General features: G+C 38.0%; 2 protein-coding genes across 6 annotated transcripts in view; one reads left to right on the top strand and one right to left on the bottom strand.

Moving 5' to 3' along the window:
• The window catches only part of LOC107093407 (dynamin-2), a 34,903-nt gene extending 18,871 nt beyond the window's left edge, over positions 1–16,032 (top strand). For 2 of the 5 annotated variants that reach the window (XM_015388445.1, XM_015388444.1), the window contains exons 12-21: positions 1,021–1,091; positions 3,129–3,180; positions 4,020–4,031; positions 7,460–7,570; positions 9,617–9,726; positions 9,846–9,957; positions 10,218–10,382; positions 10,934–11,157; positions 11,247–11,504; positions 11,790–12,056. In XM_015388445.1, the coding sequence (XP_015243931.1) occupies positions 1,021–1,091; positions 3,129–3,180; positions 4,020–4,031; positions 7,460–7,570; positions 9,617–9,726; positions 9,846–9,957; positions 10,218–10,382; positions 10,934–11,157; positions 11,247–11,504; positions 11,790–11,862 (1,188 nt within the window). In that variant the 3' untranslated portion in view covers positions 11,863–12,056. Of the gene's footprint in view, positions 1–1,020; positions 1,092–3,128; positions 3,181–4,019; positions 4,032–7,459; positions 7,571–9,616; positions 9,727–9,845; positions 9,958–10,217; positions 10,383–10,933; positions 11,158–11,246; positions 11,505–11,789; positions 12,057–15,514 lie in introns of those variants that run through there. The other 3 variants (XM_015388447.1, XM_015388446.1, XM_015388448.1) reach the window with 2 other exon arrangements.
• Positions 16,033–16,336: 304 nt separating this feature from the next.
• Positions 16,337–18,972, bottom strand: tmed1 (transmembrane p24 trafficking protein 1). The gene is made up of 4 exons (XM_015388442.1): positions 18,695–18,972; positions 17,723–17,820; positions 17,313–17,499; positions 16,337–17,231 (listed from the first exon to the last, which is right to left on the bottom strand). Exons 1-4 carry the CDS (start codon positions 18,860–18,862, stop codon positions 17,013–17,015), a joined length of 672 nt encoding a protein of 223 aa, XP_015243928.1. The 5' UTR covers positions 18,863–18,972; the 3' UTR covers positions 16,337–17,012.
• Between the last annotated feature and the right edge of the window lie 5,565 nt (positions 18,973–24,537).

The raw sequence follows: 24,537 nt of genomic DNA, 5'->3' as shown, positions 1-24,537 counted from the left end.
TCTATGTAAACAAACCTCATCACTTGAGAAGGTAGGTGATGCGGACGTCGTGGAAGACATTTTGTCCCGTAACGCTCGCCGTACTGTTGGCGGGGAGAAGCGGTGGGGGGAGATGTTCATGTTGCTGCGGTCTGCAGTCTGGACTTTAGATGTCGCTGAAAATTACACACTGTAGCTTTAAATGAACAAAACAAATGCAAAATCTGTGATTATATATCTCTGTATACAGAAATATTGTAGAATTGTTATCACTGTTTTAGGTTACGGATAGTAAAACCCTGATGATCCAAGCTTTCATTGAAATGTACAGTAAATATTTTGTACAGAGAACTTTGAAAATGGCTCTACAGACAAGTCTGAACATTTGACCCTGGAAAGAAGTAGGAACATTGATAATATTAGATAATGATTGGTTGAGTAATGCTTTCAGATCTTTTTTCTTTATCCTGCATTTAATCTAACAGCATAATTTATGTAAAAGAATAAAAGGTTCCTTTTCAGTTTTACTCTTAGCTTCAGTCTTCCACAGGTCCTGTCCACCTGCAGTTATTTACAAATAATTATCTGCCATTACTGTCCATTCTGTTCGATTCAGTAAAAGAAAAAAAAAAACAAAGCTAACAGAGAAAATTTAAATGATAAAAAAAAGATATAGAAAAGAATTTGCACATTATGCGAGACAATTTTTTGTCTCTTATGTGATTTATCCTAAAATATTAATAGAATCCCAGTGAGTTCAGAAAACATGTCAATATGCCCTGACAGGAGTTGAGGAAGTGGATAACGCTGCTGTTGGTCAGGAACTTGGTAAAATGCAGGGTTTATAAACAGAAACCTTTGAGTAATAAGGGTTTCTCAATTCAACCTCAGCGGTACTGCTAGCAGCCTTGATATTGTCACTTTTAGAGGCTGAATTACGATTGGTTTGGTGTTATATCAATGTGACACTTTTCACTTTCTCATTTGTCTTTGCATGGTTTAAGTAAATCCTCCATCTTAACATTGTTGTTTCTCTTATAGGTTCTGCTGCTTATTGACATAGAGCTGTCCTACATAAACACCAACCATGAGGACTTCATAGGCTTTGCAAAGTATGTAACCATCCTTCTTATTCTAGGTGTATTGTGTAGCTTGGTGCTGTGACCTCAGCCTTACTGAATAACTGTTGTGCTGCATTTGTAGATGAGAGTAATCTAAAATAATGACTGATTAATCTAAATGACACATGTTGAGAAACTCTGATACAACGGTATCTGTTAGCTTGTTATTTAGTCATTCTGCCACATCAGAGCTGGTGTCTCCCTGTGGGGGAGGTGACTGCCGCAATAATCAACATCCATCCGTTGATCAAACTTTCATGTTTTTTGTGAGGTTCTTTACACCTGCATGAAAAAAATCCCACCTTACCCCATATATCAGTCATCATCATGTGTGTTTTGCTTGAAAAAAACGAAGAAAAAAAAAAACTTTTCCTATTTGCAGCATGCTGTTGTACTCAAGGAAAGAACAATGCTCGCGATTTCTATCAGTTGCTACTCTGCTATGGAAACTAATTTGCACACAGCAAAGTGTTCATGTTCTCTGCGGTTTATCTCAAAGCAATCTAGAGTTTGCGGGTGGTTTCATGTGCTTCCTAGTGCTGCAGTAACAGTCATTTATAGTTGAGAGGAGCGCCTCTGCAGTGTGGATTTTTTTTCTTTTTTGACAAAGTAACAAAAAGTCCCTTTGGGAGCATGTGTCAGGGTTAACATTTTGGCTCTGCATGGCAAGGGAATTGCCGTATTGCATCGGCAGGAGCGTTTTAATGGTTCTCATGACATCACTTTCAGTCTTGACTACAGAAGGCTGGATGATGGTAGCTCCCCAGGGTACGGCAACAACAGGTGGGCAAACAGGAAAGATGGAGCGTTTGGTTTGTTCCACAATAGCATGTCCACAAAATATCATTGAAAAGTGAATTTATTTCTGTAATTTTATGGTTTATTGCACATTAAAAAAAACGTCTGGTTATATATAAGAGCTATAAAAGTAGATTTTTTTTGGTCCTTCATAATGACTTAGAAAACAGAAATGGTGGGTTTGGTGAAAGGTATACATCTTATTATTAGCAATTCTTGGTGGGTTTCGGTCAGTCCAGTTTTCTCAGTGATAATATGGTCATCAATTATCGGTACTTTTAGCTGTGTCAACAGAAGCAAAGACTAACAAGAAAATGAAATCAGCATCTCCAAAACAAGCTATAAAAGCCCATGGTTGAAGATTTGGCTGATGCATCACGGGGGATCATAACCCCGGTGTCCTCACCAGTGCTAGTTTCTATTAACCATCAAGTTGTGAAAATTGTAACTACAACAATAAATCTGCTAAATGGAAACACTGCAATTTATAAAAAACTCTTTTTTCGACGTGAATCCGGTCACGTGATCTAGAACTAATCTTACCGACTAGTAAAAAGACAAAGAAGAGCAGACGTAGTTGGAGGATGTTGGCGCCCTCTAGTGCTGTGGCAGAAAAACGGATGTATCATGTAGCTGTCACTGCCAAGTTCTTTTTATCGCGTGAACAAACGTATTCACGTGCACTTTTGGTTGTTTTACTTATTTGATAGAAATAGTGCAATTGTGATGATTTGCATTTTTCATAATTAGCATCTTAAGGCTACATTTGTTTTCAGATCCTTTCTTGCCGAACTTATTCCTTCCACTCAACTTTCAGTATATATGTTGCTACTTTAGCAACAGCTTTTTGTGACTTGGTTACCATCTGCTGTCTGGTCTTCTCTATGAAACACAACCACTGTGAGCCATAATCATCAGAAATAAGAGAATAAATGCTAGAATTATTTCACTTTATCAGAGGTCAACAATTGAAATAAGTGAACTTTTCAATGATCTTGTAATTTAAAGAGTGCCCCAGCATTTAAACTTTTTTTTCTTAAATCTCTTTAACTTTGAGTTTTTGTGGTGATTGATTTAGTTGACACATTTTAAATCTGACCTGTTTCCTTTATAAAACTGAAAATCAGAGGAATAAAATCAATAGGAAGTGATCAACACATTAAAAATACTGTAAAAATGTTTCTGCCAAGTTCTTTGGTATTTATCTGCTGCCTTTCTTTTTGTATACAGTGCTCAGCAGAGGAACATTGCTACGAACAAGAAGAGAGCAGTACCCAACCAGGTATGTTCTATCATCTCCTCACCCATGCAGGTTCAATAGTCTATCTCAGATGAGCCTATTAATCAAATTATCAATCCTCAGCCAGTAATCTTATGTCTTCCTCTGGTGACATCCTTCTTTTGTAGGTCTAATGTTTATCTATTTAGCGTTCTAAAAGTGCTATTTCTCATGCTGTATCATCTTGGATTTATATTGGTGAATTTGTTGTTTGAATGCAGCCCTTTTGACAATGATTGTTTAAAGGGAGAGCTGTGTTAATGATTATAAGGAAGACCCCATTCCCTGCTTTTTGGCAAGAGCTCATCTCTTCAGGACTGCCATTTGTTTCCTGCATGTTATCTGTGCATGTTGTATTGGCACATCAATAATGAATAACTGAATTATGTTGATTGTTTTGCCTTTCTATTAACTCCAAAGCATCTTGGTGCTGATTAGAATTTGAAGATGTGCATGGATATCACAACAATCATCTGAGCAATAAATGTGACATAACCGAATTGTGATATACCTTGAAGTAATTTTAATTGCATGTAATACTTTGCCCTGTCTCTCTCTCTCTCTGTCTCTCTCTCTCTTTTTCTCTTTCTCTCTGTGTTTTCATCTGTTTTCTCTCTGCTTCTTGGATTTTCTCCTTTATTTCTCCCTTAAAACTACCTTTCCTTCTCTCTTTTACTCTTCCTGTTTGTTCATTTTACTTCTTCCTATTTATTCCACAATTCTTCTACACAACTCAAACTGTCCTCCATCTTGGCTATTTTTGTTTTCTCTTTTGCTTTGATTTTTGTTTATATTAAAACTACCCCTTGGCTTTAACCCCACTTCCCTTCCTGTTACTGCAGGGTGAGATTCTGGTAAGTACCTCACATTAAACCACACCCTGCCGGGGGCAGCAGGGGTAGGCCATGCAGAAGAACTGAGGCCGTATCCGTAAAGGTCAGCCAGTTCAGTTAGTGTTGAACATAAACTCCTCGGAGATCCGCGGGTGAATGTTGGCTCCTGTGTCAAATAAAGGCAATACCTTCACTTTAATAAAATGTCTTCCCCCCCCCCTCTGCAGCTTGTCGGGCTAGGAGAGGTCAAGGAAGAAAAGGTAGAGTCTTCAGGATTACAACAGTGTCATTAATTGTAATTCCAACATCGGTGTACAGTTGCCAGTAATTTGGGCTGTCACTAACACTTGACCTTTTTAAACTTATAATCTTTATCAAAGGAGGCAGTAATTGCCAGTAATTCTACTAACATAGTTTTTATTGTGCACATTTAAAAAATGATTTAATTTATTGTGCCATCAGAACATGGTGGCACAGTACAGTCCTGCGACACGAGAGAGAAGATGAAGAAGCCTACCACCTGTAATTGTGGGGGTGTCAGTTCCTCTGCCACTGGGTTTTTACCTCTGCTGCTGCCTCATGCATGGTGATCCAAATGTTTGCCTTGTGAGAACCGTCCTGAAGGCCTCTGGGGAATAACGGGAGGAGCGGGACCAATCAAATCAGCAGCATACCTAAAAGTGTATTCTTTGATTTGAAAAACAAGTCTTTTGATTGGTTTTCTTTTAAAATTTCTAAAATAATGTTTATCTAACAAAATTGTGTGATTATAATCTCTTATCTTATGCACTGATTCCCTTTATTGAATCTGGTGACTGGTCATGGCTTTGGGCTGTATGCTAATGACTGAACAGATAAATCGTTGTTAACTTTCATTGTTTTATTTCCTGAAGTCTTATCAAGGCAAGCTTCGTTTTTGTTCAGACTGGATATAAAGAGTCCACACAGCCCTGTTAAAATGCCACGTTTTTGTAATGGAAAAAGATTAGAGTAACAAATCTTTTCAGAACCGTTTCCACCTGCGATGAACCATATTTCTATTAAGACTCAATGAAACAAACAGAAATTTTATTATGTTGATGACTTATAAAAACACACACCTACACAGATTAGCTTATGCTGATTTAGTTTATAAGCACAGCGCTTCTTAACTTTCCGATCACTTTGCTAAAATCTTCCTGGTTTATCAGATCATCTCGTATCATGTTCTTATTACCCCACGGGTTTCTCATCAGATTTATTTTGATTCTGATAAAAACAGCTCTCCAAGAAGAAAGTAGCTGCCAGTAACTAACACATTTTTTTTTAAATTCATTGTCTAATGAAGTTACTTTCACCCAAAGCCTGAAAGTTTTCTACTCACTTCACACTGTTTGGAAGTGTTCATAACCACAGCTAAGGCAACAATTGCCGTGAAAGGGGCAAAAAAAAAAGGACTCAGAGCATGATGCTGCCACCACCTTGCCCGACTATGGGTTTGGTGATGTGCAGTGGTGTCTTTGCACTAAATTCTTTCACTTATTTGGATTATGAGGAAAAGGTTAAACACTGATTTAATTTTTTTTTGAACGGTAACTCATCATCCCACCTGCTTTAAGGAAATTTAGTTTTTTGTAGAATTTATGTGGGTTTGTATTTTTTTCATATAAAGTTACAACTTCTATCTCATGGCTGATCACTATCTTTTTTGCACGTCTCCTGACTGATACCTTATGTTAACATTTGTAAGCTCTCAGCAGACCCTGGGTTTTACTGATTGAGCCAACTATGCAATTTTTTGAAATGAAATGAAATGAGATTTATTTTGAACATGATATAAATATAAAAAATAAAATAAAATAGTGCACAGTAACAAGAAGTGCATAAAAAGAAGAGAAAAATACAGATATTTGTTTCCATTAACATATCATGCTCAAAAATGGGGTAGGAAGAAGTGAAAACTTATTAACTCCTACCCCCTTTTCAGATAAAGCAATTGATGCTGATGAAATGATAGCTGGTGGGCACTGGCTCCTGCTTGACCCCAGTTTAGTTTTGGGCCCAGTTATGAAGCTCTTCTTCCTTATACAGCAACGTTGCAACCTTCAACAAATGATGTACATTTCTTGTATTTCATTTTTCAAATCATAGATAAAAATAAAAGTGAAAAAAGACAAATTGTTTTTACAATTTTTTTTTTTCACATTTCATAAACGTGGCATTTTAGCAGGGAATAATAGACCTTTTATATCCGGCATATATGTGTTCTATATGATATTTTTGTTGTTGATCTCAGATGTCGTCTGTCAGCTTCAACTAACCCATATTAATGCAGAACATTTTGTCTAAATAATATGGAAAGGGAAACAAAGCATCTGTGACTCCCTCTCATGTCATAAACCAGATGACTGTAAAATAACAAAGGAAATGGTGATTCCAGCTTTGAAAAGCTTGAGTCATATCCCTTCTAAGGCAAATTTCGTAGAACTCTCTTTACTCCTCTCCCATATCGACATTGGACCTTTTAAGCTTAGTGAAAGGGTTTTCCCTCCAACCGTCTCCCACTCATGTTCTTTCCTCCATGAAAAGGGACTGTTTACTAAAAGCATGAGGAAGAGTTTATAACGTATCTAACATATAAGCTCCTTGTTTTAACACTGCCTTTTTGATATTGTAGTTAAATTGGACAGGAGGGAATGTAGAAAAGTATAAAGTTCTATTACAAGGTCTTTTGCAGAGAAATGTCTAATTTCTTTCCTAACTAACCTCTTATCAGTAGTCGTTCTCTCACTCGGTCTTTTCTGCTGCCTAGAATGTAATTTGTTTACATTTGTTCTCTGCAATCTAAACTAACCGTTGTCGGCTTAAATAACCCGTTCACACTGAAAGCTTGTTCATTAACCTGTGTAGCTCTTTCTTATGAAATGAAGCACCTCATGTATATCTTCTCTGACTAACCTTCTGACGCCGCCGTCGACCTTTTGTTTTTTGTCCCTAAATTGGAGCGAGAATGCCCGAGAGAGCATTTTTGCTTTCCTGATGAAATGATTCATTTTCTGTTGAATAAATCAGGGCATTTCCCTTTATTTCATTTCAGTAGTTCCATTCTGGATATTCTTTGAATTTAGCTGTCCATTCCAAGATGCACGTGTTGCTATCCTTTGATCACTCTTTCCTTTTTGTGGTTTATGTCATGTTAGGTCTTGAATACCACTAAAATCACAAATTCCAAACATTTAACATTTAGATCTAAAATGTTAGCAAAAGTAGTCTTTAACCGCACAGGTAAGTGACTTCATTTTTCCAGTGTTTGTCAAATCCTTGAATCAAAAAATTCTTTTTTTTTTTTTTTTTGTCCTAATTTTAACAGTGAAAAAGCTTGACTGTTTCTGTTGCTTTCTTCCAACTTCCTAAAATTCCCAACCTCCCTGCGCTCCTGGTGTCCTCCACACGTTTCCCTCACTGTGTAGGTAATCAGGAAAGGCTGGCTAACCCTCCACATCAGCATCATGAAGGGAGGCTCCAAGGAATACTGGTTCGTGCTGACAGCCGAGTCTCTGTCCTGGTACAAAGACGAGGAGGTGAGAGGACTCTGTTCTCCATTGACTTATTTAATGTGACATAAATGGGTATAACTCAGTTCAACACCAGAAAAGCGTGAAATTACTCCAGCATGCTTTTGTGCAATTTATCCCTAATGAGGATTTGGTGCCGTCGCCATCAGAGGTGAGGAGCTGTGTGCATCCCAGCCTAGCCTAACCAATGTGCAGACTACTGTTCAGCTGTAGCTCTAGGAACAGGTAGTCTGAACACTGGGCAGGCTGGGTGGGGGGGTGGGAGGAAGGACCCAGAGGTCATTGCGTCTGTAGGACAGAGGACACAGTTTAAATATTACCCAGTAGTTGTAAATATAAAAAAGCAGAGTACGTGGCAGTTATGTATTGTTCTAAATTAGAGTGAAAAGCAAACAAATAAAAATATTTAGATGATATTGATTTAATCTGACTCAGTAAAAATAGTTTCTTCGGTTAAAAATTGCCAATTTTAGAGCGTTTACAGATAAAGGAACTGAAATATTAGACAGGTAATTTGTAAAGTATTTGTCTCAAATGATTTTCTGATCAAAATGAATAGTTTGGGATTGTTACTCACCACTCGGTCTCTCTCTCTCAGGCCTCTGTTGTTTTTCTTTTTTCGATTAAGAAAAGAAACCTAAAAAAGTCTGATGCAAATTAGAAAAGAAAAACCGCATTCTCTCGGTGTTGGTTTTCTCTCACTTTCGCTGCCTTTTCTGAAAAAGCTAAGAGAATAAGAGGGGTAGGAAAAGTGTAGGCAAACTGACGTGGCAGTCAAGCTGAAATGTTCCAGCCGGGATCTGACTTTGGAATTTGCAGGAAATCGTACTGGGTTACGGGGGCTGGAGGGGAGGGGGCGATTGTGTGTACAAGTGTGTAGGCGCTGGCCTGCACGACTCCCGCCGGCTGTTTGGGAAGTTGACCTCATCTGTACAAGTGTCTTTATGATCACACTTAGTTTTCTCTTTGTCCCGTTCTTTCCTCCACATGTGAGTTTGGTTCCATCAAGAAGCTGAGGATTTACCCTGCTCTGTGTGTGTTTGTGTGTGTGTGTGTGTGTTTGTGTGTGTTTGTGTGTGTGTGTGTGTGTGTGTGTGTGTGTGTGTGTGTGTGTGTGGGTGTGTGTGGGTGGGTGTGGGTGTGTGTGTGGGTGGATGTGGGATCAAGGAGTGGAATTGTGCAGATCTTTGAGTGATGTAACTTTTGGTCCTGTGCCACTCTGTAAGTGCAGATGTAAATGCTTCCAGATGTCTCTATTCAGCACCCCAACCAGTCCCTCTAGAAACTCCTACTTTTCTTCCTCCTCATCATCATCTTGATTACAATTTCCCCATCTCACAAGTCTGGGGGTGGTCTTTACTGAGGAAATGCTTCATTTTTTTCCCTTTAGAAACAGTGAGCGTCCACATTTAAATTTTATTTATTTAATCAGGACAGAGCACATTAATGAACAATCTTATACTTCTGTACAGATTGTAAATAAGCCAGATTATAGCATAGTTGCTAATTTAAATCTGTCATCCTGAGGCAGGAAGATAAAACAACACAAGATCACATAATACAATATCAGTCAAAACATATAGACACACGTTCAGACAATGACATTACAACAATAAAATTAGTAAGTGCATGACTGGGAACTTTTAAGAAACTTTTAAATGCGCAATAAGTGGGACATTCCCTGATGTTTGTTGGGAGGCTGTTCCAGTAGTGACCCCCTCTGACTGATAGAACAGTTTGTCCAAATTCTGATCTCCTCACGTGTCTGCGCTTTGTTTTTGAAAATCCAAAATGTATTGAATGAACATATTTTCAGCATTAAGAGACTTTATTTAGATATTTGTTCTGCTAATCTATTCTTAAAAAGAAGAAAATTATCAAACAAAAGGTTTAAAAAGAGAAAGATGGCTATTAATACATTTATTTTTTATCCAATTATCTTATAGATTAAGAACATTAAGCATATATAAGTAGTTATTATGTATGTATTAAAATGTCCTGTGTTTTATAGCATGCGTGCTCTTAAATTAAGTTTTATGTGTTTTATTTAAGGAAAAAGAGAAGAAGTACATGTTGCCTTTAGACAACCTGAAGATCAGAGATGTGGAGAAAGGCTTTATGTCCACAAAGCACATATTTGCCATCTTTAACACTGAGCAGAGGTCAGTGTTCTCCAGTAAACTCCAGCTGATGCACATTGATTTTATTTTGTTGGGTTTTGTTCAGTTATATGTTGCTTCAAGGTCTCAGTAAATCAGAATTTTGTCGATTATCTTAACAGGAACGTCTACAAAGATCTACGACAGATAGAGCTGGCCTGTGATTCTCAAGAAGATGTAGACAGCTGGAAAGCTTCCTTCCTCAGGGCAGGAGTTTATCCTGAGAAAGACCAGGTATGACAAATGGATTTTGCAGGATTTGTCTTCTGAATTGGTAAATAGGCAAATTTCTTCTTTTATTTATTTGTTTTTATTTTTTTTACACATTATGCTCAGATTCTGTTGGCTATAAATGCATAAAACAAATAAGCCGAAATAAACCAAAATAAAATCTGTTTTTTTTAAGGCGGCTTGCCTCCATTTATAGTGCCTTAATAAAGCTTGGAACAATGTGAACCTCTTGGTTCTGGTATGATGTGATGTTTTTGTGGAAGGTGGAGAACGAAGAGGCTGCACCTGCAGACACATTCTCAATGGATCCCCAGTTGGAGCGGCAGGTAGAGACCATTCGTAACCTGGTGGACTCGTACATCGGCATCATCAACAAGTCCATCAGAGATCTTGTGCCCAAAACCATCATGCATCTCATGATCAACAACGTGAGTGGAGCATTTAGCACCTGCAGGCCAAGAACATTTACCTTGGGTTTGGATTTTATGTCCTTTAAATGGACCCAATACAACCTGTGTGAAGTCATTAGTCTTTCTTATTTAAAACATAAAGAAAAGAAGTGTTATGGCACACTGTGATGTTAGTAAACCAATGTTGACATCAGGCTGGATACATCCGTCCTTCCTAGATCAATAGGAGCAAATACTTCTCTTTTATATCAGGAATAACATCAAACTAAAAGCTAGCATAAAGAAGAGATTTCAAATATTAACTTTTCATAAGATAGAAGGTTTTGTTGTTTATTCTGACACTTAATAAATGTTACTGCTAAAAAATAAAATGCTAATAGCACCTGTAAGACATTCATTGTTTTCTATTCCAGTGAGACTACACCTTATGTCCTGTGTCTTTTTAAAATTATTATTACTGCTTTATATCCTTAATTCTTTCAGCTGATAAAATAAATGCATCTGTTTTGGCTACTACTGCTTCACTATATGTAGTTTTTGTCATTGTGACTGAATCTGATCCCTTCCAGGCTAAAGATTTTATCCACTCGGAGCTGCTGGCTTATCTTTACTCCTCCGGGGACCAGAACAGCCTCATGGAGGAGTCTGCTGACCAGGCCCAGCGCAGGGACGAAATGCTGCGCATGTATCATGCGCTGAAAGAAGCACTGCACATCATAGGCGACATCACCACCAACACCATCTCCACACCAGTTCCTCCACCTGTAAATGATAATTGGCTCCAGGATTCCAGGTAGGGAGGGATTTCAGTTTTCCTTTAAGTGTTTAAATTAAATTAATTTATTTTAGGCATCAGCTAATGATTTTATATATCTATTGTAGCCCAACACCTCAGCGAAGACCGACCCCTGCAGCGTCCCAGCCCCCCAGCCGTCCACCTGCTGTCCGGGGCCCAACTCCAGGACCTCCACCAACTATGAACCCTTCCCCTGCCTTTAGCACCTCCCCAGCATTTGGTGCCCCCCCCATCCCCTCTCGCCCAGCTCCACCCGCTAATGCTTTCAACAGCAGTCAGGATCCGTTCAGCGCTCCACCACAGATCCCCTCCCGGCCAGCCCGTATCCCACCCGGCGTACCCAGGTACGAATTTAGTTTAAAGCACAATAACCAATGATTTTTTTTTTTTTTTACATTTAAGGGTCAATATATAATCATAAAGATGGAGCCATCCAGTATTATCCCCTTTCCCTAATTCCTACCACTCTTAAACATTTTTTTTAACTTATTCTTTTCTTCTTATCATTGGTTTTCTCTTCCTCTCCATCTCTACCTCTGCTCTCTTTTCTCTTTGGGATGTTTGGTTTCATCTGTGGTTCTTTGTGGGCACGTCTCACACCTTTTCTGTATCTTCTCTCCTCTTTGCAGCCGAAGACCCCCTGGTGCTCCGTCTCACCGGCCCACCATTATTCGTCCTGCAGAGCCTTCCCTGCTAGACTAGACCTGTGGCCAAACCCAACCTAGCATGTCTGTTTTGTTGTTGTTTTTTTGTTCTGGATGTGTGTCTGCGCACTCTTGGTTTGGGACGGGGAGCCTTGAGAGGAGGGGTCAGCTTAAAGCAATGTGTATATTCCATTGCATAGCATTGGATAGGTGTATTCAAGCAGTGTTAATAAGCTGCTAACAATGTGCATAGAAATAAAACAGCCCTTCATCAGTTTATTCCACATTTATCAGCCATGTATTACAAACTAAAACTCATCAAAGGCTCTAACAGTCATGATTTTTTTAATGTCCCATTTTGTTACATCTATAAAATAAAAATATTAACTGAAACAGGGTGTCTCTCCTCCTCTCTCCGCCCCCTCCCTTGAGTTTAGGCCCAGACAGTCTGTGTATAGAATACATACTTCAAGTTTTTCTAATGTTTTACTGGTTTCCCAACTCATTTCATACTGAAAACAATAGTTGAATATGACACTTTTGGTGGTATCGGTTATATATAATTTGTTCTTGCTTGTTTTAATTGGCTGTACTTAATGAGCATTAAAATGTAGCTTTAAATTACACTTTGATTGCAAGAGATTCATAATCTTTCTGCCTTTGTTTAGTTATACTTCCATACTGAAAAGATGTCAACAGGATTGAGTTTTTCAATCCAAGCACTTCTATCTACTGAGCCTTATAAGAAGCCACTCATAACAGGGATGCCAGAACACTATGCACACAACCCCAGGAGAGGGAGAGAAAAGCAGGCAGAAGAGTTTCTGCGCTTTCAAAGGTGTTGGGAAATAATCCTTTCAGTTTCGCCTCAGTCCTGGGGAGGTTTTCAGCATTGGAGTTTGATTTAATTCCTGGTTTGCTGATTTAAAAACGTCAGATTTCTCTTAAAGAGGATTGGATTTTGTGCTGCAGGGTGTCGATCAGATCCGGGTTACAGAGCAGGAATATTTTGTTTTCCCCCCTTAAGAACTGTTATTATTCTTATAGTTATCAGTTCTACTTTTTCCATACATCAGATTTATTGTAAATAGCTAGCCTTTACAGAAGAGATTACTCATGTCTCATTTTCTCACAGAGTTCATGGAATAAAGACATGCTGTTAGGCATAATCAAACCAGGAAATGTAAAAAGGACACGCGAGTCTTCATATTACATAAAGGTCTAACATTGTCATTTCATGGATTTTTAACCTCAGTGTTGAGAAAATGATTTTTCCAGCTCATATATTATTTATAGCTTGGGCCTTTTGTTTTTTCATGGATTCTGGTTCCTCTAATAGCTTCGTGCAGCTTCTTTCTTATTCAGCTCCTTAGCTTTTTGCCCGTTTGTTTGAATTCTGCTGCAGGGATTGGGTTTCAGAATTTGTTGGGAATAGTCCTGATCTTGACAAAACCAGCTGTGATTATATGCTGATAGATATCTGATTACTTTTTAAGGGTTTGTTCTTTATATTTATATATATATATATATATATATATATATATATATATATATATATATATATATATACTTTTTTTTTCTGGATCTTAACGTTTTGGGGGAAATGATTAAAGTTGGGAGTGATAATGGGCTGCTTAGGTTTCCTTTGATCGTTGGTGGTGGGTTTCAGTGTATAAATGCAGATCTTATCTAGAGAAGATTCCTAGAACACAGAGAAAACAAAATACTTAGGAAATCTCACATTACTCTGTAGACAGACTGGGTATTTTTGTGGTCTCTGTTTTTTTTCCCTTGCATTTATCTTGGTCTTGCTTTCTGTGACAGAGCTTCAAAACCGAAATAAATCAATGTTCAATCTGCAGAATATTGCTATTGTTTTAAACAGACCACTCTGTGGTTTACCTCCTGAATGCCTGTCACTCCAGCTTGTCCATGATTAGACTGTAAATGTGGGAGTCCTGTGTTTATGTACAGTATCATCCCTACTTCCTCTTTCCCTCCTCTCTAAATCTGTATGAATGGGGTCGGAAATGATCCCTAAAACATCTTTCTTTTTCTTTTTTGCAAACCCTTATGAAGTGCCTCTGTAGTAATTCATGCATTTTTAATAAACATCATGACCTGATTGAGAAAGAAAAGTCAATAAAGAGGTGTGTACAATAAAGGGACTGTTTTTGGTGGTTGGTGTCTTCTTTTGTCCTGTGTGATCAACTATTCCCTGTTTCTGTCTTTCATAGTTTAGAGAACCTTCATTAGTTTGCTGTCGCCCTAATTAAACGATAAGATATACTTTGCGTTCCAGTTTTAGGTTTGCTTTTATTTGTTGCAGTATTAACAGATGTTGCAACATTATTTTGGACATGAGTTATTTTATTGTTGCATACAAATGCATTCAGAATAATAGCAAGGCTTACAAGAATTAATTTAGTGTTTGTTTTTAACACGTTTAGGTCTACTCCAAAAAAAAAAAAACATAAAGAAAAACCTTAATCCACATTTTGCACTCGGCTGTCTGCCTTTCTGTTGACATTTACTGTAGAACCTGATCAAATATACTGGATTAATCTTTCCTGTGAACCGCTGAACTAATGTGTGGTTAAATTTTCTGTTTCTAAGAACTTTTTCGTGGGTTGTAATTTGTCCACCACCTCCTTGCATCTGTAAAGCTTTTACCACCAATGATGATTGGTCATCTCTCCTAAGCTCCTCAGAATTTCTTGGGTTTGCCTCCGAATCTGCATGTCTCGTGTCCCTATCAGTGTTTATTTTTATTGGAATAATGTTGTTCTTGTCTGACTACATCAGATGCTGCTTGCTTATCGGTGTGTTTAGTTTATCTTCATTAAAACACCCATAAGAATCCATAACCTCTCATCTAGTTTAATCTATAAAGTGATCCACGATCCATGCATGCCGTAAATCTACTGGGAACCAGAGTGAAAACCTTCCCATATCATGGTGTCTGAGCCACCATGCTTCACTGAATAACCTAGCTTCATCTTGGCATTACCACAGTGCTCAGTCATTTATTGGCCTATGCTGTCCTCATTTATTCAAATATCTGTTTTCTTTTCTGGTTCTGGTTTCCATTTTAAAATCTAGGTAATTTACTCTGTTTTATTAAATGTTTCCACTGCTTTAAATCAATATTTTAATAAGGTATAGAGAAGAATGTGTAGAAGACCCAATGGTACTCGGATTTTAGGAGGAAAGCTCTATAACCAGCATGTTTTTTTTTAAATTAGAAAAATTATCTCAATGTTTAATCTCTAAACTGCTGTCATCTTGAACACACTTTTTCACTTGCTTATTTAGTTGCACACTAGGCTGCCTGCACCTGCATGTTTGTGGTCTTTTGGGTTTCTATCGCTTTCCTCCTACTAGCATTGCTGCCATGTAAAAATATAATTTCTAAAAATAATTACTAGATCTAATTTTTGGCAGCAAGAATCCTAGTTAGTTTCAAGAAGTTCATCTACCACCATTTTTAAGGGTGTAGGTTACATATTATTCCTTAAATTTTCCAAATGTTCATGTTCAGCCTTTTCCAGCAGTCCTAATTCTTAAAAATTACAAACCATGAATTTTATCATATATAATTTATCTATTATTAAAAAAAAATCAGATTGCGGCAAAGCTGATCTGCAAACACCATTCTATGCTGCATTTCACAAGGTCAACACTAACAGTGACTGATTGTTCCTGAACAGGCGCCCTCCTCCGGCTCCCCGTGGAAAACAGTGGTGACTTCAAACCAGCAGACGGGATGCTTGAACAGATGCTTTGGTAATGGAGACACAGAGGAGCTGCACCTTTTTTATGCTTTTCTTCCAGAACACAAATCTGCATCACAAGGTGCAGACAATGTTTTAAAACACCCAAAGACGACTTTAAGCCTTTATTTTTGTGGTAACCATGAAAACGAAATGAATATTGAACACATCTAGAACTGAATGCTTAAATTGTTGAAGACCTGTTCATTAAACCTTTTATCTGACAGTGATAAAACAAAGGCTACACATTTAACATTTTTCTAAAAGAGTTGATGATCAAGAAAACTTTCCAAGAGAAAGGCTGTTACATTTACAGAAAATTAGCAGAATTTAAGTGTTGTTACTAAATACTAAAACATAAAACAGGGCTTGTATTTACATAAAGTAGCTTTTATCTTTGTGACCACTCAAGATCCTCTAATGTGTGTAATCAGGGTTTTTTTTTTTTTGTTGCTTTTTTTGTTTTTTTTAGACTTTGTTAGAAAAATGTTTGTTTTGCATTTAGATCAAATTAACCAGTGAGGGTGGCTGTTGACTTGGCTTGTAATAAAGGTTTGAAATGATTCAGTGAGACTGTAAATTATGTTTATAAAATAAAATGATTGAGAACAATTTTGGCTGCTGAAAATATTTCTAAATGTCTGTGCACAAAGATTTTCATGATTGCGTGTTCTTATAATCGTAGAAACTCCATATATCTGCGTCTACCTGCATCTCTCATCCGTTTCAGTACTAAAAGTGAAACTCATGCATTCACTGTATAGAAAGTGACATATTACTGGGGTTTTCATTTCAATTAGGATAATTGCTTAAAGTAAAAGTTGAAAAATTGAAACCAGCAATTCAGTTTTTTTTAATTCAATTTAATCACTAGATCAGATGGAATAAAACAAACATATAATTGCCTATCAATGGGACTAACAGAATCAAGGGGACTATTTTAGGCAATCACTGATCACCCCTAATGGTAAACCACACAAGTTTGTTGCCGGCTGTTCATAACCTAACATGAGCCTATTAATTGGAAGTTGTAGCTTTAAATATTCCCACTCTGTGATTAATCCAGGATGGACCACGACTGTCTCAGAGAGTCAAAGGCAGTAATTCAGATTTATTTTTTCAGCTTAAAGTAGATTTCACATTTCATTTGGGAACTAAAGTCCAAAAGTTTGGACTAGGTGTGCAAAAGGAACCAAATGTAAACCTCTGAATTGCAGTGTGACGACATTTTACAGTCAGTGATTTAGGCAGCCATGTCTTCTGCTGTCCAGGTTGTTGGTTTTCTCTATCGGAAAACTTCATTGAGATCCAGATTATCATTCTTTTATATGGTATAAAAAGATTTACAAGAGAAAAAAAGTTCTCCCTGGCTTTAGCTTATCAACAGCTGTCAGGGCGTCCTGTGTGGGTTGAAAGTAAGGAAGTGGTTCTGTTGTCATGTGCTGACCCGCTTGGTACCATCAAAGAGACGTTTCAGGGTGTAAATCTGAGTGACTGCTACACCCATTATCACCAGCAGGTTTAGGCAGGACCAGAAGGACACTCGCCACAGGTTGTCTTCTAACAGGTAGCGATCCCTGGCCTCAAAGGCCCGCAGGACTGTCTGCACCTGGCGACTCTTTTCCAGACGTCGGTACACAGAGTCCATCCTCCCCTGGAACAGGTAGATGAAAAGACATCAGTGAGATGCAATGGGACACCCACATATAAGACGTGAAGAGTTTCCCCTTCTCACCCTGATTTCTTTAAGCCTGTAGTCCACCATTCTGTCGGACACAGTGAAGTCCGCCCAATCCTCTTGGACTCCAGGTGTTTCGCTCTGGCTGTTAATTATGACTTTGAAAAACACCATCTTCTCTGACATCTTGCTGAAGCTGTTGTCGAAGCATAACCTGTAGTCTCCATATTCTGTGGGATCTACCCTGCAAGAAAAGATGTTTTATTATGTAGAACAAAATCTAGGAAAGATGTTATTTTAACCACAAAGTTTAGTTTCTTTAAAAGAATTTTATCTGTCACACTCAGTTAAATCCACTTTTCTATAGAAAGAGGTACATTTTTAACTTAACATTGGAAGGCAGGTAGAGATCCTTAAAATTTGAAGCTTTAGCTTCAGATCATCAGGAAAACATGTAGAACACCCACATGTGGATGCCGTCAGACGTCCTGAACTCAGAGACCAACCGGTACCCGCTGGGTGAGATTAAAGCGAACCCAACATCCAGACCAGATCCTGCAATTACCTTAAGAAAAAAAGAAAAAAGAGTCACGAATAAAAAGTTTTTTCTTTAGTAGTTTTCCAATGTAATGCCCAAGCTCACCTCACGCTATCTCTATAACTGCTACCTGAAATTCAAATAAAAGACCTGATAGGAAACCAAATAACTCAGAGCGGCTGAGGCTTCCCAGTTTGTAAAATTAAACTCATTAGGCTCCGGCTGCAGAAAATAAAACAGTTTCTCATGATAGAATCGCACTTTGGAGGACAATGAGGACCAAACTGCTGGTCAATGGTAGTGAGGACACAGATGCATTTTTAATGAACACAGCTTCCAGTGTCATTAGACAAAGGCTATGGTGCTGATGGTGATAAGAAAAGGGGAAGTAATGCAAATATCAAGCTCATGAAATGACTGCATGCTTTTTCATCACTAAAATTAGGAGTGCTGTGTTATTTCATTTCAGGCTTTGTTTTGATTATGTTTAAGACCAAAAAACTACAATAATTTAATGCTTGAGGTTTGTCGCTTAAATCCCCATTAAAGGCAACACACAAACATGTAGAATATCTTTGTTTCCCTAAACAAATTTAAGAGCTTTTTGTGCATAAAAATGTGAAAGACTGCCCTGATTTTTGGAAGCGAAGAATAGGTAATGTTTGCTTCCTATTTTCAGCTGGATCATATAACTAGCCTCTCTGTCACTGCATTGTTGGATTTCCATCCTGCCTTATTATCTTGCATGTGTCTGTTACCGTTCCCCTGGCTCCCTTATCTCTGTGATAACAAGGCCAAAGTCCAAACCGTTCCCTCGATCTCTTGCCCGCAAAAAAAGAAGTCTCAAACAAAACATTCAAACACAAACAAAGACGCTCCAAAGTTTTTGCGTTGTTTTTACCTGGTATTCCACTTCCATGGTGTCACTTGTCACGGTTGTTTGGTAAAAGCACTCAGTGCTGCCAGCAGGTAACATGAACGTAAACTCCATGTTCTGGTTTGGCCCCAAAGCCAGCCCCACAGTCAGAGTCATACATCCCATCAGACAGAGCTGTACAGACGCAGGCATAATAAACAAGTCGAGTGATTACAGTTCCTCTTTCACAAACCCTTGGTAATTTTTCCCATGTAAAAAATGCACAGTGGGCCAAACTCTCTGAATGTGTGTAATCGCTTCCTGACATACTCCACTGGTTGAAAAATGCTTTCCTGAGTCAAAGGTGAGTCAGTGGAGCCGCTATCTGTGGATCAGAAGCTCTGCGGTCTGGACTTCACACTCACACGTGTGAGTGGAGTGCAATAAAAGACATGAAAACAATGTTTTAGTTTTTCCCTATTCATTACTCATTATGTAGGAGTCTCTTTTTTTTCCAGTGCAACTGAAATAAACAGGATTGTAATGGAGCTCAAAGTGTATGACTAACCTGATAAGATCAGCTTAGAAGGAGACTAAAAAGGTCACAGTGAGTTGACATGAATTAACTCACCCTTTTTTCTTAGCTTTTGTTTCATTTATTAATGAGTCATCATAGTCATCAACAATAGCATACAGAATGTTTATTTTTTTTTTATTATTCATTAGCTTTTTCTGTAGGGGATAGCAAGTTGCATTCTGTCCCAAAGTGGAGGGCTTCCCACCTGGTGGTGTGTGGCCCCCAGAGCTTCATTGAGCTGGCAAGGAGGCACAGAGCTGTAACAGGCTCTGGTGAATGCCCCGCCTTCCAGACCTATGAGGGATTGTCCAATCAGAGTATACAATATGCCTCTTCTACCTAGAGCACCCTACATTCTAATGGCCCCAGTGAGGTGGCCCAAAGGGTGAGCTAAGGCTGAAGGGCTAAAGGTTGGCCCTCAGCCAATCATCAGCCTCCTCTGTGGCCAACCCTATCAGGTGATTTATTGTTCCACAGTGGACCTAATAACTGCCTCTGGAACAAGCAGTTCATCTCTAAAACTGAAGGTGGCAGCATTGACACTCTCAAGTGGAAAGCCCTACCTAAATTAAGATTTTAATTTTTCAGTAAAAATAACCAAAGGTGGTCTCCTTATGATTGTCATCAGCTGATCTAGCTGCTAAGGGCAGGAAGGAAAGTTATGGTATTTTTCTATTCTCACCACACTTACAAAAAAACTTTACAAAGTTGCATTTATGCAAACCTACATTGATTCTAATACAGTGGTGTCCATACTTTTTGCTTTGGGTCTCAAAAATGCCCAACAGAAAGTACTCTAGAGCTACAAAATTGATGTAAAAATATTAAATTAAAAAAGTAAATGATATTTTATTTATTTTTTTAACTGAAAATTTTGTTTTTTTTTTTAAATGAAATATGTTTGACTTGGAGCTAAAGGATTTTTGTTAATAAAATCTTCTATTTTTGGTGAATTTATTCCATGTATTTGCAGAATGATCTGTTTGGCCATGAATTGAGCTCGATTCACACTTTCATTTGTTGTTCTAACTCACAGCCAGAAGGGCATTTGTTCATAAACAATATATAACAGTCTGAATAATATCTGATTAAATAACATATTTACCGCCCCTACTGGGGTGGGCAATAAATATATTTAAGTTGCACAACAACAGGCTACAATATATGTCGTCTGACTACTTTAATGCTGGATTAAGTCTGGGTTTAATAAAGTTATTGATGCTAATAGTTCTCACTTAAGATATGCTTTTTATAGTGTAAAACTTTCCTGGTTCCTGTTGGTAGCCATCTTCCCTGTGAGGTATGCCTGAAATACCACAACAGAGTAATCAAAACACAAAAGTATTTAATCAGTGATACTGCTTAGGCAGTACTTAAATATATGTCCTTTTATGAAGATTTTCCTAATTAGTTTTGAAAAGAATTGAATGCTCTAGCTATTTTTAAGTTTATTTTTTACTTATCTGGCAGACTAAAGAAAAAATGCTGGTTAAATTAATAACTTTTATCCTAGATTAATATTCGATCACAGTAAAATAGTTTTTCTCTCTTACACTTTGATCTAATTAGTGTGTCCCTGGTAACATTTGAAGGCCGAGCCAGTAAGGGTGTTGATTAAAATCGATTTAGCTGGAAATACTCATGTATCAATAATAATGATGAATATTAGTATTATTATTGAAATTATTAAATAAAGGAAAGAAGTGATAATATATCTGCTATTTATTGGAATTTTCATTTCCAATGTCAACCCTATTGTGGCTATTATTTACTTTGACCCTAGAAGGCGCTGTTTGTTCTGCACAACTCTACTATGCTGGCCACTTCTTTCTTACCACAAAACACAAAGGGAGGAACTCAAACATAGCAAATAAATATATATGTAGAAATATTAACAAATTTAATAAAGATAGTTGGAACTGAAACTCAGATATTGATTCACTCTAAAGGAGTATGTTGTGTTTTTTTTTTTCTTTCTATTTTTATATCTCCAGCTATACGGGTGAGAGGCGGGGTACACCCTGGACAGGTCACCAGTCCATCACAGGGCAACACAGAGACAAACAGGACAAACAACTATTCGCTCACACACTCACAAGGAGAATTTAGAAAAGCTAATTAACCTAACAGGTATGTTTTTGTACAATGGGAGGAAGCTGGAGTACCTTGAGAGAACCCACCCATGCACAGGGAGAACATGCAAAGACCCCGGGCCAGTAATCGAACCTGGAACCTTCTTGCTGCGAGGCTACCCACTGCGCCACTGAGCAGCCCTACGTTAATCCAAATTATCAAAATAATTCCTTCTTGCTAAATAACAATAAAATCTGTTCATTTTATGTAGTTTTCAATAAAGTTTACATTCATTTCTTTGGTTTCAAGCTGTTCATCTGGGGTTTTGTTTTGGGTAGTTTACTACTTTTGCTAAATAATGTGGAGGTATTTTTACCAATTGTGAGAGACCTGCAATAATTGAGTCAGGTTAAAGTTCTTTCACATATTCTGCTTCTCTGGAAGACGGGGGCAGCAATCTCAGCAGAGAGTCCCAAACATCCCTCTCCCCAGACACCTTCGCCCGCTCTGCTGGGGGAAGCCCGAGGTGCTCCCATAGTCCCCCCAGCGTGTCCTGGGTCTTCCCCTGGGCCTCCTCCCAGTGGGACATGCTTCTGAGGGAGGATTCAAGGGGGCATCCTACAAAGATATACAGTACGAGCAATCTCAGCTGACTACTCTCGGTGTGGAGGCGAAGAGGCTCTACTCCAAGCCTCACCAGTTGATCGATCTCCTCACCCCATCTGTAAGGGAATTCCCAGCCACCCAGGGGAAAAAGCTCATCTCAACCGTTCATATCTGGGATCTCCTTCTTTCTGTCATCATTCAGATTCCATGACCATTAGTGAGGGTAGGAACCAACTAGTTAACTTAGAGCTTTGCATACCGTGCTCAACTCTGTCTTCATCACAACAGGAATCCTGAGGTTCTGAGTTCAAGCCCCACTCCCACTGACTGCCACTCTGGGTCCCTGAGCAAATATCCTTAACCCTACACTGTTCTCCATGTGCCCCACAATGGCGGCCTGCTGCTCCTCAAGGGGATGGGTTACATGCAGAGTGTTTATTTCATTGCTCTGTTCTTGTGACAGTGTAATGACAATACAAGCTGAAAAAAAAACACAACAAAACAGAGCAGTGTTTGCATTAAAGCAGCAGCTGCTGAAAGGATCAAGATTTCCAAGAGCTACTAGAAGAATTTTGTTCAATATATTGGGTGAAACACAATTGAATGCATTAATCTTTGTTTACAGAGGCAAATAATAATTGCTCGAGGTATATTTCATTTGCTGTGTATTTACTATTAAGTTTTACCAGTAAGCATCTACTGATTGTAAATAAAGGTAAAGAGCCACACATATGTATAACAAACAAAGGAAAAAAAATATAATAAATATTTTTTTACTAACATGAAATAAAGGCTTGTAACGTATAAATGCAAAAGCTTATGTTCTGTAATTGATGGTTATTCAGGGCTTATTAGAAATCAGTGAGGTCAGAAAAGGGGAACAGTTTAGGTTTACAGGGTTTTTTTTGTTTGCTCGTTTTTAAGGTGTCAGGTTGTGGCCTGAAACACATAGTAGATGGTTCCCTAAGAGCCTCAGGTCAGTTTTTCTCTACAAAAACATTGTCTCGTGACATTGTCCTCATGACGTGTTCATCTTTTTTAATCCAGTATATGTCTAGTCAGCCCACATATCAGTATCATAGCAAAGTGCTTAAATGATCTTCAATCACTGATGTATGTGTGTGTTTCTGCTTGGTTAGTGAGTATATGCAAATTACTGCAAATAAGTCTGTTTATGTTAAGTGGATGTATGTGAGTTTATCACTTTGAGATGTACATTCTCAAGTGGTACAAGGACCACTTGAGAATGTACTTGAGAAGATCCAGAGTCAGAGGTCTCCATCATACCTTATGTCCGACTAGATTCTTTATCTAAGGCTCTGTAATAATTTTATGTAGTTTTCAATTAAGCTGACATACATTTCTTTGGTTATAAACTGCACACCTGAGGGGTTTGTTTCGGGTAGTTGCTTTTGCTAAATAGTGCACGTGCTCCATCTGCTAGTGGAGCATAAGGACTAACCACAGTGATCCATCTTTGCACCTCCTGCTACCTTCTCTCTGGTTTAGGTTAAAGCCTCAATTTAATTTAATTGTAAGAAAGGACAGATCATGATTTTTTTTTTTTTTTAATCATTGAGTGCATTTAGAAATTGTTACCTGGCTTTTGATACAGAGGTAATGACTTTTTCCATCAGATTGACTAATTTCACTGTGGAAAAAAACACATTCTTAGACATTTTACAAACTCTCTTATTTTAGTTCTGGGATTGATCAGCACAAGATATTTCTCTGAGAAGCTGTGTCCTTTCCAAAGAGCATGATGGCATAATATTCTAACAGTGTTAATACTTGCGAAGTTCCTCGAACTTCTTTAGCCTCCTAGAAATGATAAACAAGACTTGCTTGGGTTCACCTTTCTCTCCATGATATCTGGGCTGTTTTTGCTATCTTTTTCCTTAAAGTCACACAAGGTAGCGGTATGTTTGAGATTTTAACTTAAAATATATTTAAAGATTTGCTTTAGGTAACTCAGATGTCAGCCCAGGCATCATTATTTTGGGCTATCCTAAGATATTCTAAAAACATTATATTTTTAGTTCATGTAAACTTCTGAAACTGAGTTGAGTTTAGGAAAAGTTTACAACATAAGAAAATATATTGCAATGCAATTCAAGTTTATGTATGGCACGTTTCAGTGTTAAGCCAATTCAAAGTGCTGAACATTAAAGAAAAGAGATGACTTAGGAAAATTAACAGAGAAAGGTATATTTCAGTATCATAGCAGTAATTAAATAATTAATGACCATAAATAATTAAAGAGATTAAAAAACAATAATTCAAGTTATGATGATAAAAAAACTAATGACAAAATGATTGATAAAAAAATAAAGGTAAGCTAGACTACGAACTTTAGATAGCACAGTCAAAAGACACCCTCAGTAAATAAGTGTTTTATCTCAGTATAAAGCAACTTTGGGGTTTAGCACTATTCCAGTTCTCTTGAAGCTTGTTCTAGATTACTGGAGCATAAGAACTAAAGGCTAGACCTCACCCGATAGGTCTGGGTGGTTGAACAGGGGCGGAACTAAATTGGCTAAGGGAGGCCATAGCCACCCCTGGCCCCCCTTAGCCAATGATTGGCTCCCCCTGTGGCCCCCCTACCATTTTCCCCCCTCTTATACAGATGGTG

Source organism: Cyprinodon variegatus, unplaced genomic scaffold (assembly GCF_000732505.1).
Source record: "Cyprinodon variegatus isolate N-32 unplaced genomic scaffold, C_variegatus-1.0 Scaffold423, whole genome shotgun sequence".
Taxonomy (NCBI): domain Eukaryota; kingdom Metazoa; phylum Chordata; class Actinopteri; order Cyprinodontiformes; family Cyprinodontidae; genus Cyprinodon; species Cyprinodon variegatus.
Note: the sequence above shows the minus strand (reverse complement) of the source record. Positions and strands in the feature narration are given on the sequence as shown.